The 15,636-nt window shown below is 45.1% G+C and overlaps 1 protein-coding gene across 1 annotated transcript in view; it reads right to left on the bottom strand.

Moving 5' to 3' along the window:
* DNAAF1 (dynein axonemal assembly factor 1) overlaps positions 1–15,616 on the bottom strand; it is a 33,207-nt gene extending 17,591 nt beyond the window's left edge. The window contains 6 exon segments of the mRNA XM_077986997.1: positions 901–1,022; positions 5,667–5,833; positions 6,296–6,517; positions 10,769–10,860; positions 11,969–12,104; positions 15,284–15,616. Of these exon segments, the coding sequence (XP_077843123.1) occupies positions 901–1,022; positions 5,667–5,833; positions 6,296–6,517; positions 10,769–10,860; positions 11,969–12,104; positions 15,284–15,407 (863 nt within the window). The 5' untranslated portion in view covers positions 15,408–15,616.
* Positions 15,617–15,636: the final 20 nt, after the last annotated feature.

Raw genomic sequence — 15,636 nt, 5'->3', positions numbered from 1 at the left:
CCCAGGGAGCTGGGTCAATTTCTGTTGAACCTCCCAGAAGCAGGTCTTATTTTCTTACCTGGCTAAAGCGGAAGCTCTATTGGAAATATTTATTAGTTTGATTTAAATTTGTGAGTTTAAAAACATATTACAAGCTACATTGATCTTAAATGTTATATAATGCAAAATTCAGATTGTACTTCTCATCAAGTAGCCTATATGGCTGATATTTTATTCTAATTAGAATTACTAAATTGATCTAAATTTAAAAGTAAGTTAAAAACACAGATAAAAGCAGTGACGATAAACATGGCAGTCCAGGGTGCAATGTTCCTAATATTAAAGAAGCTCTTACAAATCGGTAAGAAAATCACTTCAGAAAGAAACTTGGAAAAAGTCATGGACAGAATATTCATAAAGAAGGAAATATAAGTGTCCAGTAACAATGAAAAAAAATGCCCAACTTCATCAGTTATCCAAAAATGGCAACTTAAAACTACAGGGTACTATCTTCACCCATTAACTAACTTGGCAAAGATTTCTTTTCATGGTTATGTTCTGTGAGGTTGCAAACTGGTACAAACTCTCTAGAAAACAACTAGAAAATATTTGTAAGAGTTTTTACAAAGTCTGAAACCGCATTCTTCAATGCAGTGATGCTACTCCCAATATTCCATTCCAAGGAACTCATCAGCAAAGAGGTAAACCACCAATACAAAGATACTTATCAAAGGAATATAAAAATCTATGAATAAGTGCTTAAATTCCCATTATAGTCAATTAGGTCGCCATCAAGCCTATTTCCAAAGAACGTTTTTGATATGTGAAATTGCTCAAGAATCAGAAATTTAAAAAGTTTAATATTAAGCATGGTCAACTATTAAATATTAAAATGTGATCAGAAGGCTTTTCTCTTCTTACCTGTCCTTTGGAAACACTGGTCTATCATCCAGGTATGTTAAGTGCTTTAGTCGTACAGTGACTGTCTTTCTATAATTAGGAATGTGTCTGATAACCGGGTTTCCCATCAAATTCAGTACACGCTGCAAGAAGACAAGCAGAACCAAAATGATTACTGAAGGATGCGACTGAATTATTTGATATGTGCTGTGCACTAAGAATAAATGAACAAAATCTAGAGAAGTGCCGATATCACATCCTGGTGACTTGATGGGAGAAATCAGAAGGTTTCCATTGCTCTCACGCTATCAGAGCTGTCTAGATCATTCAGCAGCCCTTTCCTCCACTTGAACTTCAGATCTTAGATCTCATTGTCCCTCCAGAACAATACTGGAAAACATTTTCTGAGGCTTTTTCTGAGAGCAGTTGATTATATTAGTTTTGCTACCCAACCTCTTTTACTGAAATGAATCTCTGCCTAATTGATTGTTTTCTTTTCTTCCCAGCCAGGATCCATTTTAAGAAAACGCACACAGCTGCTAGACAGAGAAGCAGCAGTGACTAAGGGAAAGGATGGAGAGTGCCCGCTTACTTCTGCTGAGTGCCACAGGATGGAGGGCCCTTCTCCCTCAGCTTACAGCTCTCCCTGCTGTCAGTTAGGACCAGGGAGGAGGAAGGGGTTCAGCAATCCCACCTGCCATCCTCCCCCATTTTTAAATACTGTCACCTCCTCTACTGCCTTAAGAAACTCAAAGAAGTTGGCCGGGCGTGGTGGCTTATGCCCGTAATCCCAGCACTTTGGGAGGCCGAGGCGGGTGGATCACGAGGTCAGGAGATTGAGACCATCCTGGCTAACATGGTGAAACCCCGTCTCTACTAAAAATACAAAAAATTAGTCAGGCGTGGTGACGGGCGCCTGTAGTCCCAGCTACTCGGGAGGCTGAGGCAGGAGAATGGTGTGAACCCGGGAGGTGGAGCTTGCAGTGAGCCGAGATCACGCCACTGCATTCCAGTCTGGAAGACACAGCGAGACTCCGTCTCAAAAAAAAAAGAAAAAGAAACTCAAAGAGGTTGAATGCTTAGAGGGGCTGGGCTTGGTGGCTCACTCCTGTAATCCCAGCACTTTGGGAGGCTGAAGTGGGTGAATCACTTGAGGTCAGGGGTTCGAGACCAGCCTAGCCAACATGGTTAAACCCCATCTCTACTAAAAATACAAAAATTAGAGGGGCGTGGTGGCAAGCACCTGTAATCCCAGCTACTCAGGGGCCTGAGGCAGAAGAACCACTTGAACCCAGGAGGCGGAGGCTGTAGTAAGCTGAGATTATGCCACTGCACTCCAGCCTGGGTGACAAAGCAAAACTCCATCTCAAAAAAAAAAAAAAAAAAAAAGAAGTTGAACGCTTAAGGCAACATGAGGGTGAACCATTTCAAAATCTATCTGCCTAAACCGATGGAATATTTTTCATATCTAAAGTGTTTCTTTGTTGAAGATATCGTAAACGAGTTAGTTTAGCATTTCCCAAACTTCATTCTCATGCTGTCTTTACCATTCTTGCTCTATTTTCAAGTGACTTACCCTGCACAGGGTGGGGCGGTGGGAGCAATACACCCAGACAGCAATAAAGGGGTACACGGTGTGGGGAGGATTTAAATGCAGTCACAAAATAACTATTAATATAAAGCAACCTGCTTTCCTTCTGGGCTGAATTGTGTCCTAATCAAAATTCACATGTTAAAGTCCCTCAGCACCTTAGAATGTGACTGTATTTGGAGATAAGACTTTTAAAGCCATGATGAAGTTGAAATGAGCCCATTAGGATAGGCCCTAATCCAATCTTACTGGTGTCCTTAGAAGAAGAGAGTAGGACACAGCACACAGGGAGCGACCGTGTGAGGACCCAGAGAGAAGACGGCCCTCTACCAGCCAAGGAGAGGACTCTGGAGAACCCAGCCCTGCCCACACCTTGCTCTTGACGTTCAGTCTCCAGCATTATGAGAAAATAAATTTCTTTTTTTTTTTTTTTGAGATGGAGTCTAGTTGTGTTGCCCAGGCTGGAGTGCAGTGGCGCGATCTCGGCTCACTGCAAGCTCCACCTCCCAGATTCACGCCATTCTCCTGCCTCAGCCTCCCAAGTAGCTGGGACTACAGGTGCCCACTGCAATGCCTGGCTACTTTTTTGTATTTTTAGTAGAGCCAGGGTTTCATCATGTTAGCCAGGATGGTCTCGATCTCCTGACCTTGTGATCTGCCTGCCTCGGCCTCCCAAAGTGCTGGGATTACAGGCATGAGGCACCACACACAGCCACGAAAAAGTATATTTCTATTGGTTAAGCCACCCGGTACTTATGGCAACCCCAGCCAAAACAAAAACGAACAAATGGGAGGATTGTAATATAATAGAGCTTTCTATTCTCACCATGCACTGCAGTTCTAAACTAGTCTTTTGATGGTACATGCTACAGATTGTTCCTGAACTATGATTTGCTTTCAGTTGACTCGCTTTTCTCCATGTTTATCAATGCACTAAGCGGTATACAATAAACTCAAGGGTTTTGTGTGCTAGTTTTAGTATTTTTTTCCTAGTACACGTTAACACATAGACACTAAGAAGCAAGGAAGCTGTCAAAGGTACTAGAGAGGACTTAAAAGGACTTGGGAAGCAAGCCAAAGGATGAGAATTTTTTTTTTTTAGACAGTGTCTCATTCTGTCTGGAGTGCAGTGGTGAGATCTCAGCTCACTGCAACGCCTCCCGGGTTCAAGCAATTCTTATGCCTCAGCCTCCCAAGTAGCTGAGATCACAGACGTGCACCAACATACCCAGCTAATTTTTGTATTATTATTAGGGATAGGGTTTCACCATGTTGACCAGGCTGGTCTCAAACTCCTGGCCTCAAGTGATCTGCCCACCTTGGCCTCCCAAAGTGCTGGGATACAGGTGTGAGCCACCATACCTCACCTGGATGGGAAAATTTGAACATGAAAAATTAAAGTGACTGCAAGAGTTAAATCTTGTCAAATACTGTATATATAAATGCATGCATTCATAATGATACTAAAAAAAGAAAGGCTTCATTGTCGCCATGAAAGGTTGCTAGGGTCTCAATTCATTTTACTGAAAATTGATAAATAACCAGCCTGAGCAATATGGCAAAACCCCATCTCTACAAAAAATATAAAAATTAGCCGGATGTGGTGGTGTGCACCTGTGCTCCCAGCTACTTGGAGGCTAAGGTGGGAGAATTGCTTGAGCCCGGGAGGTCGAGGCTGCAGTGAGCCATGATTATACCACTGCACTCCAGCCTGGGTGACAGAGCAAGACCCTGTCAAAAAAAAAAAAAAAAAAAAAAAAAAAAAGAAAGGAAATAAAAAGAAAATTGATAAATAAAAGGGCCAAACATTGATCCTGGCCTTTTCTGCATGAACTGCATGAACCGCTAGTTGGTGAGTGAAAGCTCTTTGTAGAAGCATTCTAGTTGAAGCATTCTAGCTGAAGCATTCTAGCTAACAAATGCTGAGAGAGTGAGAGAACTGGAAAGTTGTCATTGTGTGACTCCTCATTAAATAATTCATCTAGGCAACTTTCATCAGTGACTGCTGAAATAACTGGGAGAAGGACTGATGGGAAACTTGATAATGGCTGGACAAGGCTGACAACATCTGAACCCACTAGTGAATCTTAAAATGACAAAAGGAGGCCGGGCGCAGTGGCTCAAGCCTGTAATCCCAGCACTTTGGGAGGCCGAGACGGGCGGATCACGAGGTCAGGAGATCGAGACCATCCTGGCTAACACGGCGAAACCCCGTCTCTACTAAAAAATACAAAAAACTAGCCGGGCGAGGTGGCGGGCGCCTGTAGTCCCAGCTACTCGGGAGGCTGAGGCAGGAGAATGGCGTAAACCCGGGAGGCGGAGCTTGCAGTGAGCCGAGATCCGGCCACTGCACTCTAGCCTGGGCAACAGAGCGAGACTCCATCTCAAAAAAAAAAAAAAAAAAAATGACAAAAGGAAAAGCAAGCAGGCATCACATGCTCCCTGATGTGAGGAACCGGCAGTGGAAGAACCCGGCACACCTCAAGGTGAAATACTCAGCCCGAATACCATCCAGTCTCTGACTCTGATATCATTTTACAGGAAATACCAGGGCCAGCAGAACATGTTAAGTGGCACCACAAGGATGCAATCAGCTAAATTCAGAATGTGGATAACACCAGACAGAGGACCTGGTTTCCTTGAAAAATCAATTGAGTGGTGGCTGAGCGTGATGACTCATGCTTGTAATCCTAGCACTTTGGGAGGTTGAGGCGGGTGGATCACTTAGGGTCAGGAGTTCAAGACCAGCCTGGACAACATGATGAAACCCTGAATCTACTAAGGATACAAAAATTAGCTGGGTGTGGTGGCGTGCACCTGAAATCCCAGCTACTTGGGAGGCTGAGGCAGGAGATTTGCTTGAACCCATAGGCAGAGGTTGCAGTAGGCCGAGTTTGTGCCATAGCACTCCAGCCTGAGTGACAACAGTGAGACTCCGTCTCAAAAAAAAAACAAACAAACAAACAAACAAAAAAAAGTCCTTATCTGTCAGAGGTACACACTGAACTATTTGAGGGTAAAATAATATGACATCTGGCATTTCAGATATTCCAGCTAAAAACACAAAGAGGAAAAAAGTGTGAAAAAGGGAAGGAAGGAAGCCAGGAAGGAGAAAAAAGACAAAAGGACTTGATATTTGATGAAAATAATAGAAGTAGTTTCCTGTGGTGCTTTTTCATTGTTTTTTTGTTTTTACCAAATCGGGCATGCTTTCCAGAATGCTCAGGATCTCAGGGTCACTCAGCTTGTTGTGTGAAAGGTCAAGGACACAAAGCGTCAAACACTCTCGTAGATGCTGAATGTCCTCCACGGTCTCCAGGTGATTGTGGGCCATCTGCAGTGTGTTCAGGACTGGGAGGCAGGCTGGAAGGTAAGGTCAGCAGAAGTCAAAAACAAAGGCATAAAAATGCTTCTTGGGCCAGGTGCAGTGGTTCATACCTGTAATGCCAGCACTTTGGGAGGCTAAGGCAGGAGAATCTTTTGAGCCCAGGAGGTTTGAGATCAGCCTGGGCAACACAGTGAGACCCCATATCTATAAAAAGTAGAAAAACTTGCCAGGTCTGGTGGCATGCGTCTATGGTCTCAGCTACCTGGGAGGCTGACGTGGGAGGATCGCTTGAGACCAGGAGGTCAAGGCTGCAGTGAGCTGTAACTGCACCTCCGCATTTCAGCCTGGGTGACACAGCAAGACCCTGTCTCAAAAAGAAGCAAAGCAAAACAAAACCAAAAACACTTCTTGCCCATAATATAAAATCTTAGAAGCTCCCTCAGGGGAAAGTGATGGACATATGGCAAATAGGCACACTGCTTGCTGGGTACTCTTACAGAGGTTTTCAATGGTCTTGATGTAATTGTTGCTGAGGTTAAGAGCATCCAGTTTCTGCAGAGCTTCCAGGTTCTCGATCTTATGGAGCAAGTTCACTTGCAAGAAGAGGCAACGCAACTCGGTTTGCGCCTCCAGGTTTTCGATTTTCTGTATTCCATTGCTCTGCAGCCAGAGACAGCGCAGCCCTGTGTACTCTTCCAGGTTCTCAATGCGATCAAAACCTAACAAGAAGGAAGCACATGGGAATTCAGCTCCCACTCACAGGGCAGAGGGGTCATGGTCACCCTTGTTTTTGCCTACTATTAGGGACTGAATGTCTGTGTCCCTTCAAAATTCATACATTGAAATCCTAACCCCTAATGTGATCGTATTAGGAGGTGGGACTTTTGGGAGGTGATAAGGTCATGAGAGAAGAACCCTCAGGAATGGGATTAGTGGCCTCATAAACGAGGCCCCAGAGAACTCCTTGGCCATCTTCACTCCATGAGGATACAGCAAGAAAGTGCTGTCTGAGAATAAAAAAGCAGGCTCTCACCAGCCACCATACCCGCCAGTCCTTTCACCTTGGACTTCCCAGCCTCCAGAACTGTGAGAAACACATTTTTGTTGTTTACAAGCCACCCAGGCTATTGTATCTTAGTCGCTCAAAACAGACTAAGACACCTGCCTACCTGGCATCCACACCTCCTTCCTCCAGTACCAACTTTTCTTGGAGGAACCTTCCTTCTCCTAATACCACATGATGACTCTCTGGGCAGCCGGTCAGAGTCATGGGGACTCATTCGGGGGTGGCCACACTTAGCCAAGCAAGACCAACTTTGATGCAGCCCAGGGGGTCTTGCTGAAAAGACGGATAGTCTTTCTGCTGGAATCACCCACCTGAAAGGGTGGAGCCTACTGCTGCCTTCATGGTAGGGAGTGGATGGAGGTGGGGGTGCAGTGGGGGTAAGCCTGCCCTGAAAATGTCCCCACCAGGCCTAACCCTGGTGCAAACTGTAGGCCTTCTTTTGTTCTCTTTCTCAGTTTTATGAGCCAAATTTAGGGTTAGGAAAACAAACGTTTAATTTCCTTTAGTAATCATCAATGTGTAATTCACAATGTGTAGTACTCATCATCAATGTGTAATTCACGCTTTACCTACTATTACCAACACTTTTTAAAGTTCTTTATTTTGTTGCCTGAAAAAGTTTTTATTACAAATTTTTCATATCAGTGGTGAGCAAAAATGCACCCATGTTCCTGCCAACAGATAATCGTTTTCATTTTTCTCTCTCGCCTGCCAAGCTTGCTATGAGCATACATAATATTTAAAATAGTTATAGAATACACTTAAACATAGGTATTGTATAGATAGACTTTTTTAATCCTATCTTTTTTCCACAAAAAATTTGATTATTTTATTTCTTCAAGTTTTATTTTAAGTTCATGGGTTCCTGTGCCAGATGTGCTGGTTTGTGACATAGGTAAGTGTGTGCCATGGTAATTTGCTGCACAGGTCATCCCGTTACCTATGTACTAAGCCCAGCATCCATTAGCTATTCTTCCTGATGCTCTCCCTCCTTGTAAACTCTCTCCACAAAAATTTTTGTAGCGAAAATATTTGTCATGTTGCTCCAAGGTCTTCATGCTGAAGTCAGTATCTATGAAAGATAGGAACTTTTTTTTTTTTTTGTCTTTACGTCTTTAAGATAGGCACAACACCATTGTGACGTCTAAACAACAGTTTCTCAATGTCATCAAATAGCCAGTAACTGGTCACACTTCTTTGTTATCTTTTTTTCCCAAACTGTTTACTGTCTGAATCAACATACAAATAAGGTCCGAACCTTGTAATTAGTGGATGTCTCTTAAGTCACTTTTTTTTTTTTTTTTTTGAGATAGAGTTTGGCTCTTGTTACCCGGGCTGGAGTGCAATCGCACAATTTTAGCTCACTATACCCTACACCTACACCTCCCAGATTCAAGTAATTCTCCTGCCTCAGCCTCCTGAGTAGCTGGGATTACAGGCACCTGCCATCATACCTGGCTAATTTTTGTATTTTTAGTAGAGATGGGTTTTCACCATGTTGGCCAGGTTGGTCTCGAACTCCTTACCTCAGGTGATCTGCCTGCCTCGGCCTCCCAAAGTGCTGGGGTTACAGGTGTGAGCCACCGCGCCCAGCCAACCTTTTTTTTTTGGACAGAATCTTGCTCTGTTGCCTAGGCTGGAATGCAGTGGCACAATCTTAGCTCACTGCAGCCCACCTCCTGCCTCAGCCTCCCAAGTAACTAGGATTACAGGCACGCACCACCACACCCGGCTAATTTTTTTTTTTTTTTTTTTTTTTTTTGGTATTTTTAGCAGAGACAGGGTTTCACCATGTTGGCCAGATTGGTCTCAAACTCCTGATCTGCCTGCCTCGGCCTCCCACATTGCTGGAATCACAGGCAAGAGCCACACGCCTGGCCTTACATCACTTTTAACCTAGAGTGTGTGTGTGTCTCTCTCTTTCTTCCATTGCAGTTTTTTGTTGAAGAAACTGGATTATTTTCCCCTTGGTTTCTGACACTCTAGTTTTTCTCCCTGGTCTTTGCTCTAGCTCTCACCCCATCTCCTCCCTCTTTGCTGTTCAAGCCATCTCCAACTTGCTGCTACCCACTGGATCCCCCCATCACTGCAACCACCTGGCTAAAGTCTCCCTAAGATCCTAATTGCTACATGCTATTGGCAGTCCTCTTAGCCCTTGACCATTCCAATGCATCTGGCCCATGGGCCCTGCACCCCTTTCCCAGCTTTCTCCTCAGGCTCTCTGGATCACCCTCCTAGTATCGATGCCTTCATGTTAGCAATGCAGTAAGACAGGAGTGGATCCTGACACCAACAGCATACAACGGAGTGATGAAGTGTCACTTCCACTTTTGTCTTGGCCTTGCTTCCTTTCTTGGGTAACTTGCTCTAAGGGAAGCCAGCTCCCATGGGGAGGCTCATGTGGTGAGAAATTAAGGCCTCTGGCTGACAGCTATGAGGGTGAGGCCTAGAGCCTGGAAGCGGATTCTCCAGCCCCACTCAAGCCATCAAATGAGTGAGGCTGTGCTGACAGTCTGACTATAGCCTCATGAGAGACCCTGAGCCAGAACCACCCAGCTCATGACTCCCGAGTTCCCAGCCCTCAGAAACTGGGTGAGATCATGAGTTGAAGTTGCTAAGTTTCGGGGTAGTTAATTATGTAGCAATAGATAACTAATATGGGCACCTCTCTCTCCTAGCTCTTCTACCTCTCTGACTGTCTCTACTTAGTCAAACTTACTGGTTCCTTTTTCCTTCCCGCCTCTTAAGTATCAGTCCCCCGGGGGTCTGTCCTCCTATATCATCTTACTCACTGCTACACTTGGATGCTGGATGGGGAATTTTGGAGTGGGCAAAAGTGGAGGTGAGGAGACCCATAGGAGTTGTTCTGATCCCTTGAGGCATTTGTGCTCCTGGATCCCTTTGGGCGTCTCCCTGCCAGGGCACCATCCTCATAATAGCTGCTCCCATCCCCCAGGACACCAAAGACACATTTGCTGGTTCCCTCTGTGCATTTTCAGTGCTGAGCAGTGCTGGGCACACGGTAGACTCTCGGCAAACAGCTACCGAAGAAACAAATGAACAATGAGAGGACTGATGAGCAAGTTGGTCACCCCATCAGCACAGGCTGGGAGCCCTCAGGCTGGGAAAAGCCCTGTCTGTGAACCTGAGCTTCCATTTATATGTGATACTGGACTCCATCCCAGGCTCCTGCTCATGCCTCTCCATTCTAAGAGGCACCCAAAGATCCTCATTATTTGTTTCCAACATCAAGCTGCAATCCTTCCCAACATATACTTCCCAAGCCCAAAGTACTTACAAACTAACTTTCCGGTATGAAAAATTAAAGTCCTAGCTGGGTACAGTGGCTCACACTTGTAATCCCAGCACTTTGGGAGGCTGAGGCAGGTGGATTGCCTGAGCTCAGGAGTTTGAGACCAGAATGGGCAACATGGTGAAACCCCGCCTCTACTAAAAATACAAAAATTAGCAAGGTGTGGTGGCGGGTACCTGCAACCCAGCTACTCAGGAGGCTGAGGTAGGAGAATTGCTTGAACCTGGAGGCAGAGGCTGCAATGAGCAGAGATTGTGCCACTGCACTTTAGCTTGGGCAACAGAGCAAGACACCATCTGAAAAAAAAAAAAAAGAAAAGAAAAAAGAAAAGAAATTCCTTAGGAAACAACAATAAAAGATAATGTGTTTCCTTGGTATTCCTAGAGCCAGTGGCTCCTTTGTAAACTCTGGTCAGGCAAGACTTTTTCTTGAAATAAAAGTTATTCCTTTTCCATAAATCTCCACTAAACTCTGAAATTTGCTGCTTAGATACATTCTGAGAACTAAAGATGATCCCTGCAAGTAATTTTTTATACCGCTAGACAGAATCCTTCCACCTGACATGAAGCACTTCCTCTCTTAGGTCCTTACCTTTAAAGTGTAAATACAGCGTATCATTCAATGCTGGGGTAGTATAAAGCTTGTGCTGCTTGCAGAGTTTTTGCAGGGAACTTTTAGTCATTCTGTTAAAATGTAAAATATGAATAAGCTTACTGCAAATTGTCAGCTGTAAAATATATTCTCACAGTTCTTTACCACATCCATTCCTGCCCAAAATTCTGTAACATCCTATATGCCTGATACCTATTTTAAGTTCTTCTTTTTCTCTTTCTCCTTTTCTTTTTCTTCTTCTTTTTTATATAGATTTTAGGGCCTCATCCAGTATTATTTTCAGCATTTTTTCTTTTTTGAGACGGAGTCTCACTTTATCGCCCAGGCCGGAGTGCAATGGCACAATCTCAGTTCACTGCAACCTCCACCGCCTGGGTTCAAGCGATTCTCCTGCCTCAGCCTCCCAAGTAGCTGGGATTACAGGCATGCACCACCATGCCCGGCTAATTTTTGTATTTTTAGTAGAGATGGGGTTTCACCATGTTGGTCAGGCTGGTCTTGAACTCCAGACCTCAGGTGATCCACCTACCTCGGCCACCCAAAGTACTGGGATTACAGGCATGAGCCACTGTGCTTGGCCTATTTTCAGCATTCTTAAAAATTGCAATGTATGCTCTTTTTTTTTTATTTGAGATGGAGTCTTACTCTGTCATCCAGGCTGGAGTACAGTGGTACGATCTTGGCTCACTGCAATCTTCACCTCCCGGGTTCAAGCGATCCTCCTGCCTCAGCCTCCCGAGTAGCTGGGATTACAGGCGCCCGCCACTATGCCCAGCTAATATTTTGTATTTTTAGTAGAGACGGGGTGTCACCATATTGTCCAAGCCAGTCTCAAACTCCTGACCTCGTGATTCGCCTGCCTCAGCCTCCCAAAGTGCTGGGATTACAGGCGTGAGCCACTGTGCCCAGCCTAAAAATTGCAATGTATGTTCTAATAAAAAATACTTTAAATGGTGTCATCAGGAACTACTGCTGTTCCTCTCTGCAGGTCTGGCATTAAAGGTGAATAGAATATGCGCTCAGCTGTGCAGCAGAGGCAGTGCCATCTTCACTCCATTCTCAGACACCAGGCAGGCAATTCAACCTCTACCAGCCTCTATTTCCTTATTGTACAAGGGAGAGATTACATCATCCACCTTACTCCGTAAATGTGCACTACATGGCAGCCTGCCCACATACCTGGGGCCCCGATCTTCTCTGTCTTCTCTTGGGTGTGCACAGTGACCACCTGACCCATTATCACCACTCTGTTTCTGCTGGCTTTGGTAGGATGTGGCAGAAGAACCCACACATATTTCCTTAGGATCATTAATTTCTGTAAAATAAAAGAGATCAGGTCTGTAGAGATCAAGATATATACCAAAAAATATCCCCCAACTTCAGCTTGGTTAATGACCATCCACTTTTACTATAGAACACCAGTATCCTTTAGCGGCTGGGTATGGTGGCTCATGCCTGTAATCCCAGCCGTTTGGGAGGTTGAGGCAGGTGGATTGTTTGAGCCCAGGTATTTGAGACCAGCCTGAGCAACATGGCAAACCTCATCTCTACAAAAAATACAAAAATTAGCCAGATGTAGTGGTGCGTGCCTGTAGTCCCAGCCACTTGTGGGGCTGAAGCAGGTTGATCACTCAAGCTTGGGAAGTTGAGGCTACGTGAGCTGTGTTCACAGCATTGCACTCCAGCCTGGGCAACAAAATGAGACCCTGTCTCTCCAAAAAAAAAAAAAAAAAAAACACTAGTAATCTTTAAATGCATAACAATTGGTTTTTTTTTTTTTTTTTTTTTTTTTTTGAGACCGAGTCTCGCTCTGTCGCCCAGGCTGGAGTGCAGTGGTGCCATCTCAGCTCACTGCAAGCTCCGCCTCCCGGGTTCACGCCATTCTCCTGCCTCAGCCTCCTGAATAGCTTGGACTACAGGTGCTCACCACCATGCCCAGCTAATTTTTTTTTTTTTTTGTATTTTTAGTAGAGATGGGGTTTCACTGTGTTAGCCGGAATGGTCTCAATCTCCTGACTTCATGATCCACCCACCTTGGCCTCCCAAAGTGCTGGGATTACGAGCGTGAGCCACCATGCCCGGCCTAAAGGTATAACAATTTTTAAAGCACTGGCAAAGACTATGTAAATTTCACTTGTAGGTAGTCCTCTATAAAAACTTTTGTACAGGTGCACAAGAAAACATGGACAAAGAGATTTGTTTCTGCATTTTTTGTAAAAGCCAAAAACTGTTAACAATGTAAATGTCCATCCATAGGGACTGGTTACAAAAAACAATGACTTGTTTTTCTACCTTTGAGAAGAATGCACTAGAACTACATCTATCCATAGGGATAATTCTCAGAAACGTATATGGAGTGAAAAAAGCAAGTTTCACAATAAGCACAGGATACCGTATATAAAGTAAAAATATGCAAACCAATGCTACGCATTGTTTCAGGGCATATATGTATAGAGAAGTGCTTGCAAGAATCCATATAAAATTCTGGACAAGGGAGGAAAGGAATGGGATTAGAAATCAGGCGGGGGACAGGGGACAAAAGGAACACCAACTTTATGTGAAATGTTTTCTTTCTTTTTTTTTTTTTTTTTGGAGACAGTCTTGGTCTATCCCCCAGGTTGGAGTACAGTGCTGGGATCTCAGCTCACTGCAGCCTCCGCCTGCCAGGTTAAAGCAATTCTCATGCCTCAGCCTCCCAAGTAGCTGGGATTACAGACGCCTACCACCACGCTCAGCTAATTTTTTTTGTATTTTTAGTAGAGACAGGGTTTCACCATGTTGGCCAGGCTGGTCTCAAACTCCTGACCTCAGGTGATCCGCCTGCCTTGGCCTTCCAAAGTGTTGGGATTACAGGCGTGAGCCACCGTGCCCGGCCTTATTTATTTTTATTTATTTTTTGTTTGGGGGGAACTTATTTCTTTAATTAAAAAAGACTTCAAGTAAATATGATAAAATGTTAATCATTTTCAGTTCTTGCTGGCAAAACATGGGTATTTGTTTTAATGTTCTTTGTTCTTTTGCCTTTTAAAAAATTTCTCAAGCCAGGTGTAGTGGAGCATGCCTGTAGTCCCAGCTACTCAGGAGGCTGAGGCAGGAAGATCTAGCCTGGGTAACACAGTGAGATTCTATCTCTTAAAAAAAATCTTCAAAAGGAAAATCACATGAAAAGAAACAAAAATAGTGAGAATATCTTTGATAAAAATAACATAAGCACATTCAAATGAATAATTTTTTTAAAGGTCATTCAAAATTGGCCAATTCAAGTGCACTTAACTTTAAGAGCGGTTGTCTACTGCTTTCTGTGTTTGTGTGGTCTATTGAACAAGACTAAAGGCTGTGTGTGGGGGGACTGATTCTTAAACTCATCAATTTTGCATAGAATGCCCAGCCACAGGAAGCAACAGATAAATGTTTGCGGAAAAAATAAAGAATAAGCGCTCGATATATAAATATTAATATGTAATTAATAACAAGAGCTACCATTTAATAATGGCCCACTATATGCTGGAGCATTTAATTGCAATTCTCTCCATATACTCCTGTATAATTATCCCAGCTTACAGATGAGGAGACTAAGGCTCCGAGAGGTTAAGCTCTGGGCCAACGGCCATAAAACTGACCAACTGCTAAGCCTCAACCTGAACCCAGTGTCAATGGCTCCAAGGTCAGTGTCTTTCCACTGAGCAATGCCAGTTCCCTATGGCTCCTCATACAAGGTTCATCTGGACAGTTGATGCTTAAGATACATTTGTCGCCTGGAACACAAATCAGCTGGTTTATTTGTTGCCTGGGTTCAGAAACTGGAACACAAATCAAGTGGCTTTCTAATCTAATCACTGAAAGGTTTCCCTTAGGGCACCAAGTCTAGTCTAGTGGGAGCAGAAGCTGAAGCCGGCCTTCCTTCCTTCCTTCCTTTTTTTTTTTTTGAGACGGAGTCTTGCTCTGTTGCCCACAAACTGAAGTGCAGTGGTGTGATGTTGGTTCACTGCAACCTCAGCGTCCCACTTGGCTCACTGCAACCTCCGCCGCCTGGGTTCAAGCGATTCTCCTGCCTCAGCCTCCCAAGTAGCTGAGACTACAGGCGCCCGCCACCACGCCCAGCTCATTTTTTGTATTTTTAGTAGAGACAGGGTTTCACAATGTTGGCCAGGCTGGTCTCGAACTCCTGACTGACCTGATGATCCGCCAGCCTCGGCCTCCCAAAGTACTGGAATTACAGGCGTGAGCCACCGCGCCCGGCCGAGTCTATTCTGTCACTGACTAGCCGAGGGTTATCTGTTTGGAGAAAGTTTTATAACCCCTTAAGTATCTTAAGTATTTCCTCCTCTGTACGAAATGGGGAGAGAAGCCCCTACTGCAGAGCGTTGGCTGCTACCGTTACTATTGTTGTTGTTATTTGGCTGTGAAGATCGGGTATGTGGTGTGGGAAGGGGACTGGAGCGCCCAGCCGTGTCGGCCCCTTGCCCACCACCCTCCGTGGGGGGCAGTCGGCACCTTCCTTGCAGCCCCCTGGGCCTGCGCTCCCGTGGTCACCCGCAGACTCCTCCAAGCCGGACTCCTGCGTGCAATCCAGCTCTGCTGCCCCACCTGCCGCAGGCTCCGAGGGTTTAGGGTGCATGTTTACTTCGGCGACACCGAACGCCCTGCAGCTGTGGGGAGCCCCGGTCCGCGGTGGACGTCGCTACGGCCCTAGCCCAGCCAGAGACTCCCCGTTTTCCTTCTTCGCCAGCGGCTCGCGCCCTAGTCGTTGCAGCCCAACGCTTCCCCGGTCGCCAAGGCAACTGCCGCGCACGCGCACTCGCGTCGGGCCGCCGCGCTGGGGACGCCGGGCGGGGGGGCCCTGAGAC

This window comes from Macaca mulatta, chromosome 20 (assembly GCF_049350105.2).
Source record: "Macaca mulatta isolate MMU2019108-1 chromosome 20, T2T-MMU8v2.0, whole genome shotgun sequence".
Taxonomy (NCBI): Eukaryota; Metazoa; Chordata; class Mammalia; order Primates; family Cercopithecidae; genus Macaca; species Macaca mulatta.
This window is presented reverse-complemented; position numbering and strand designations above follow the sequence as displayed.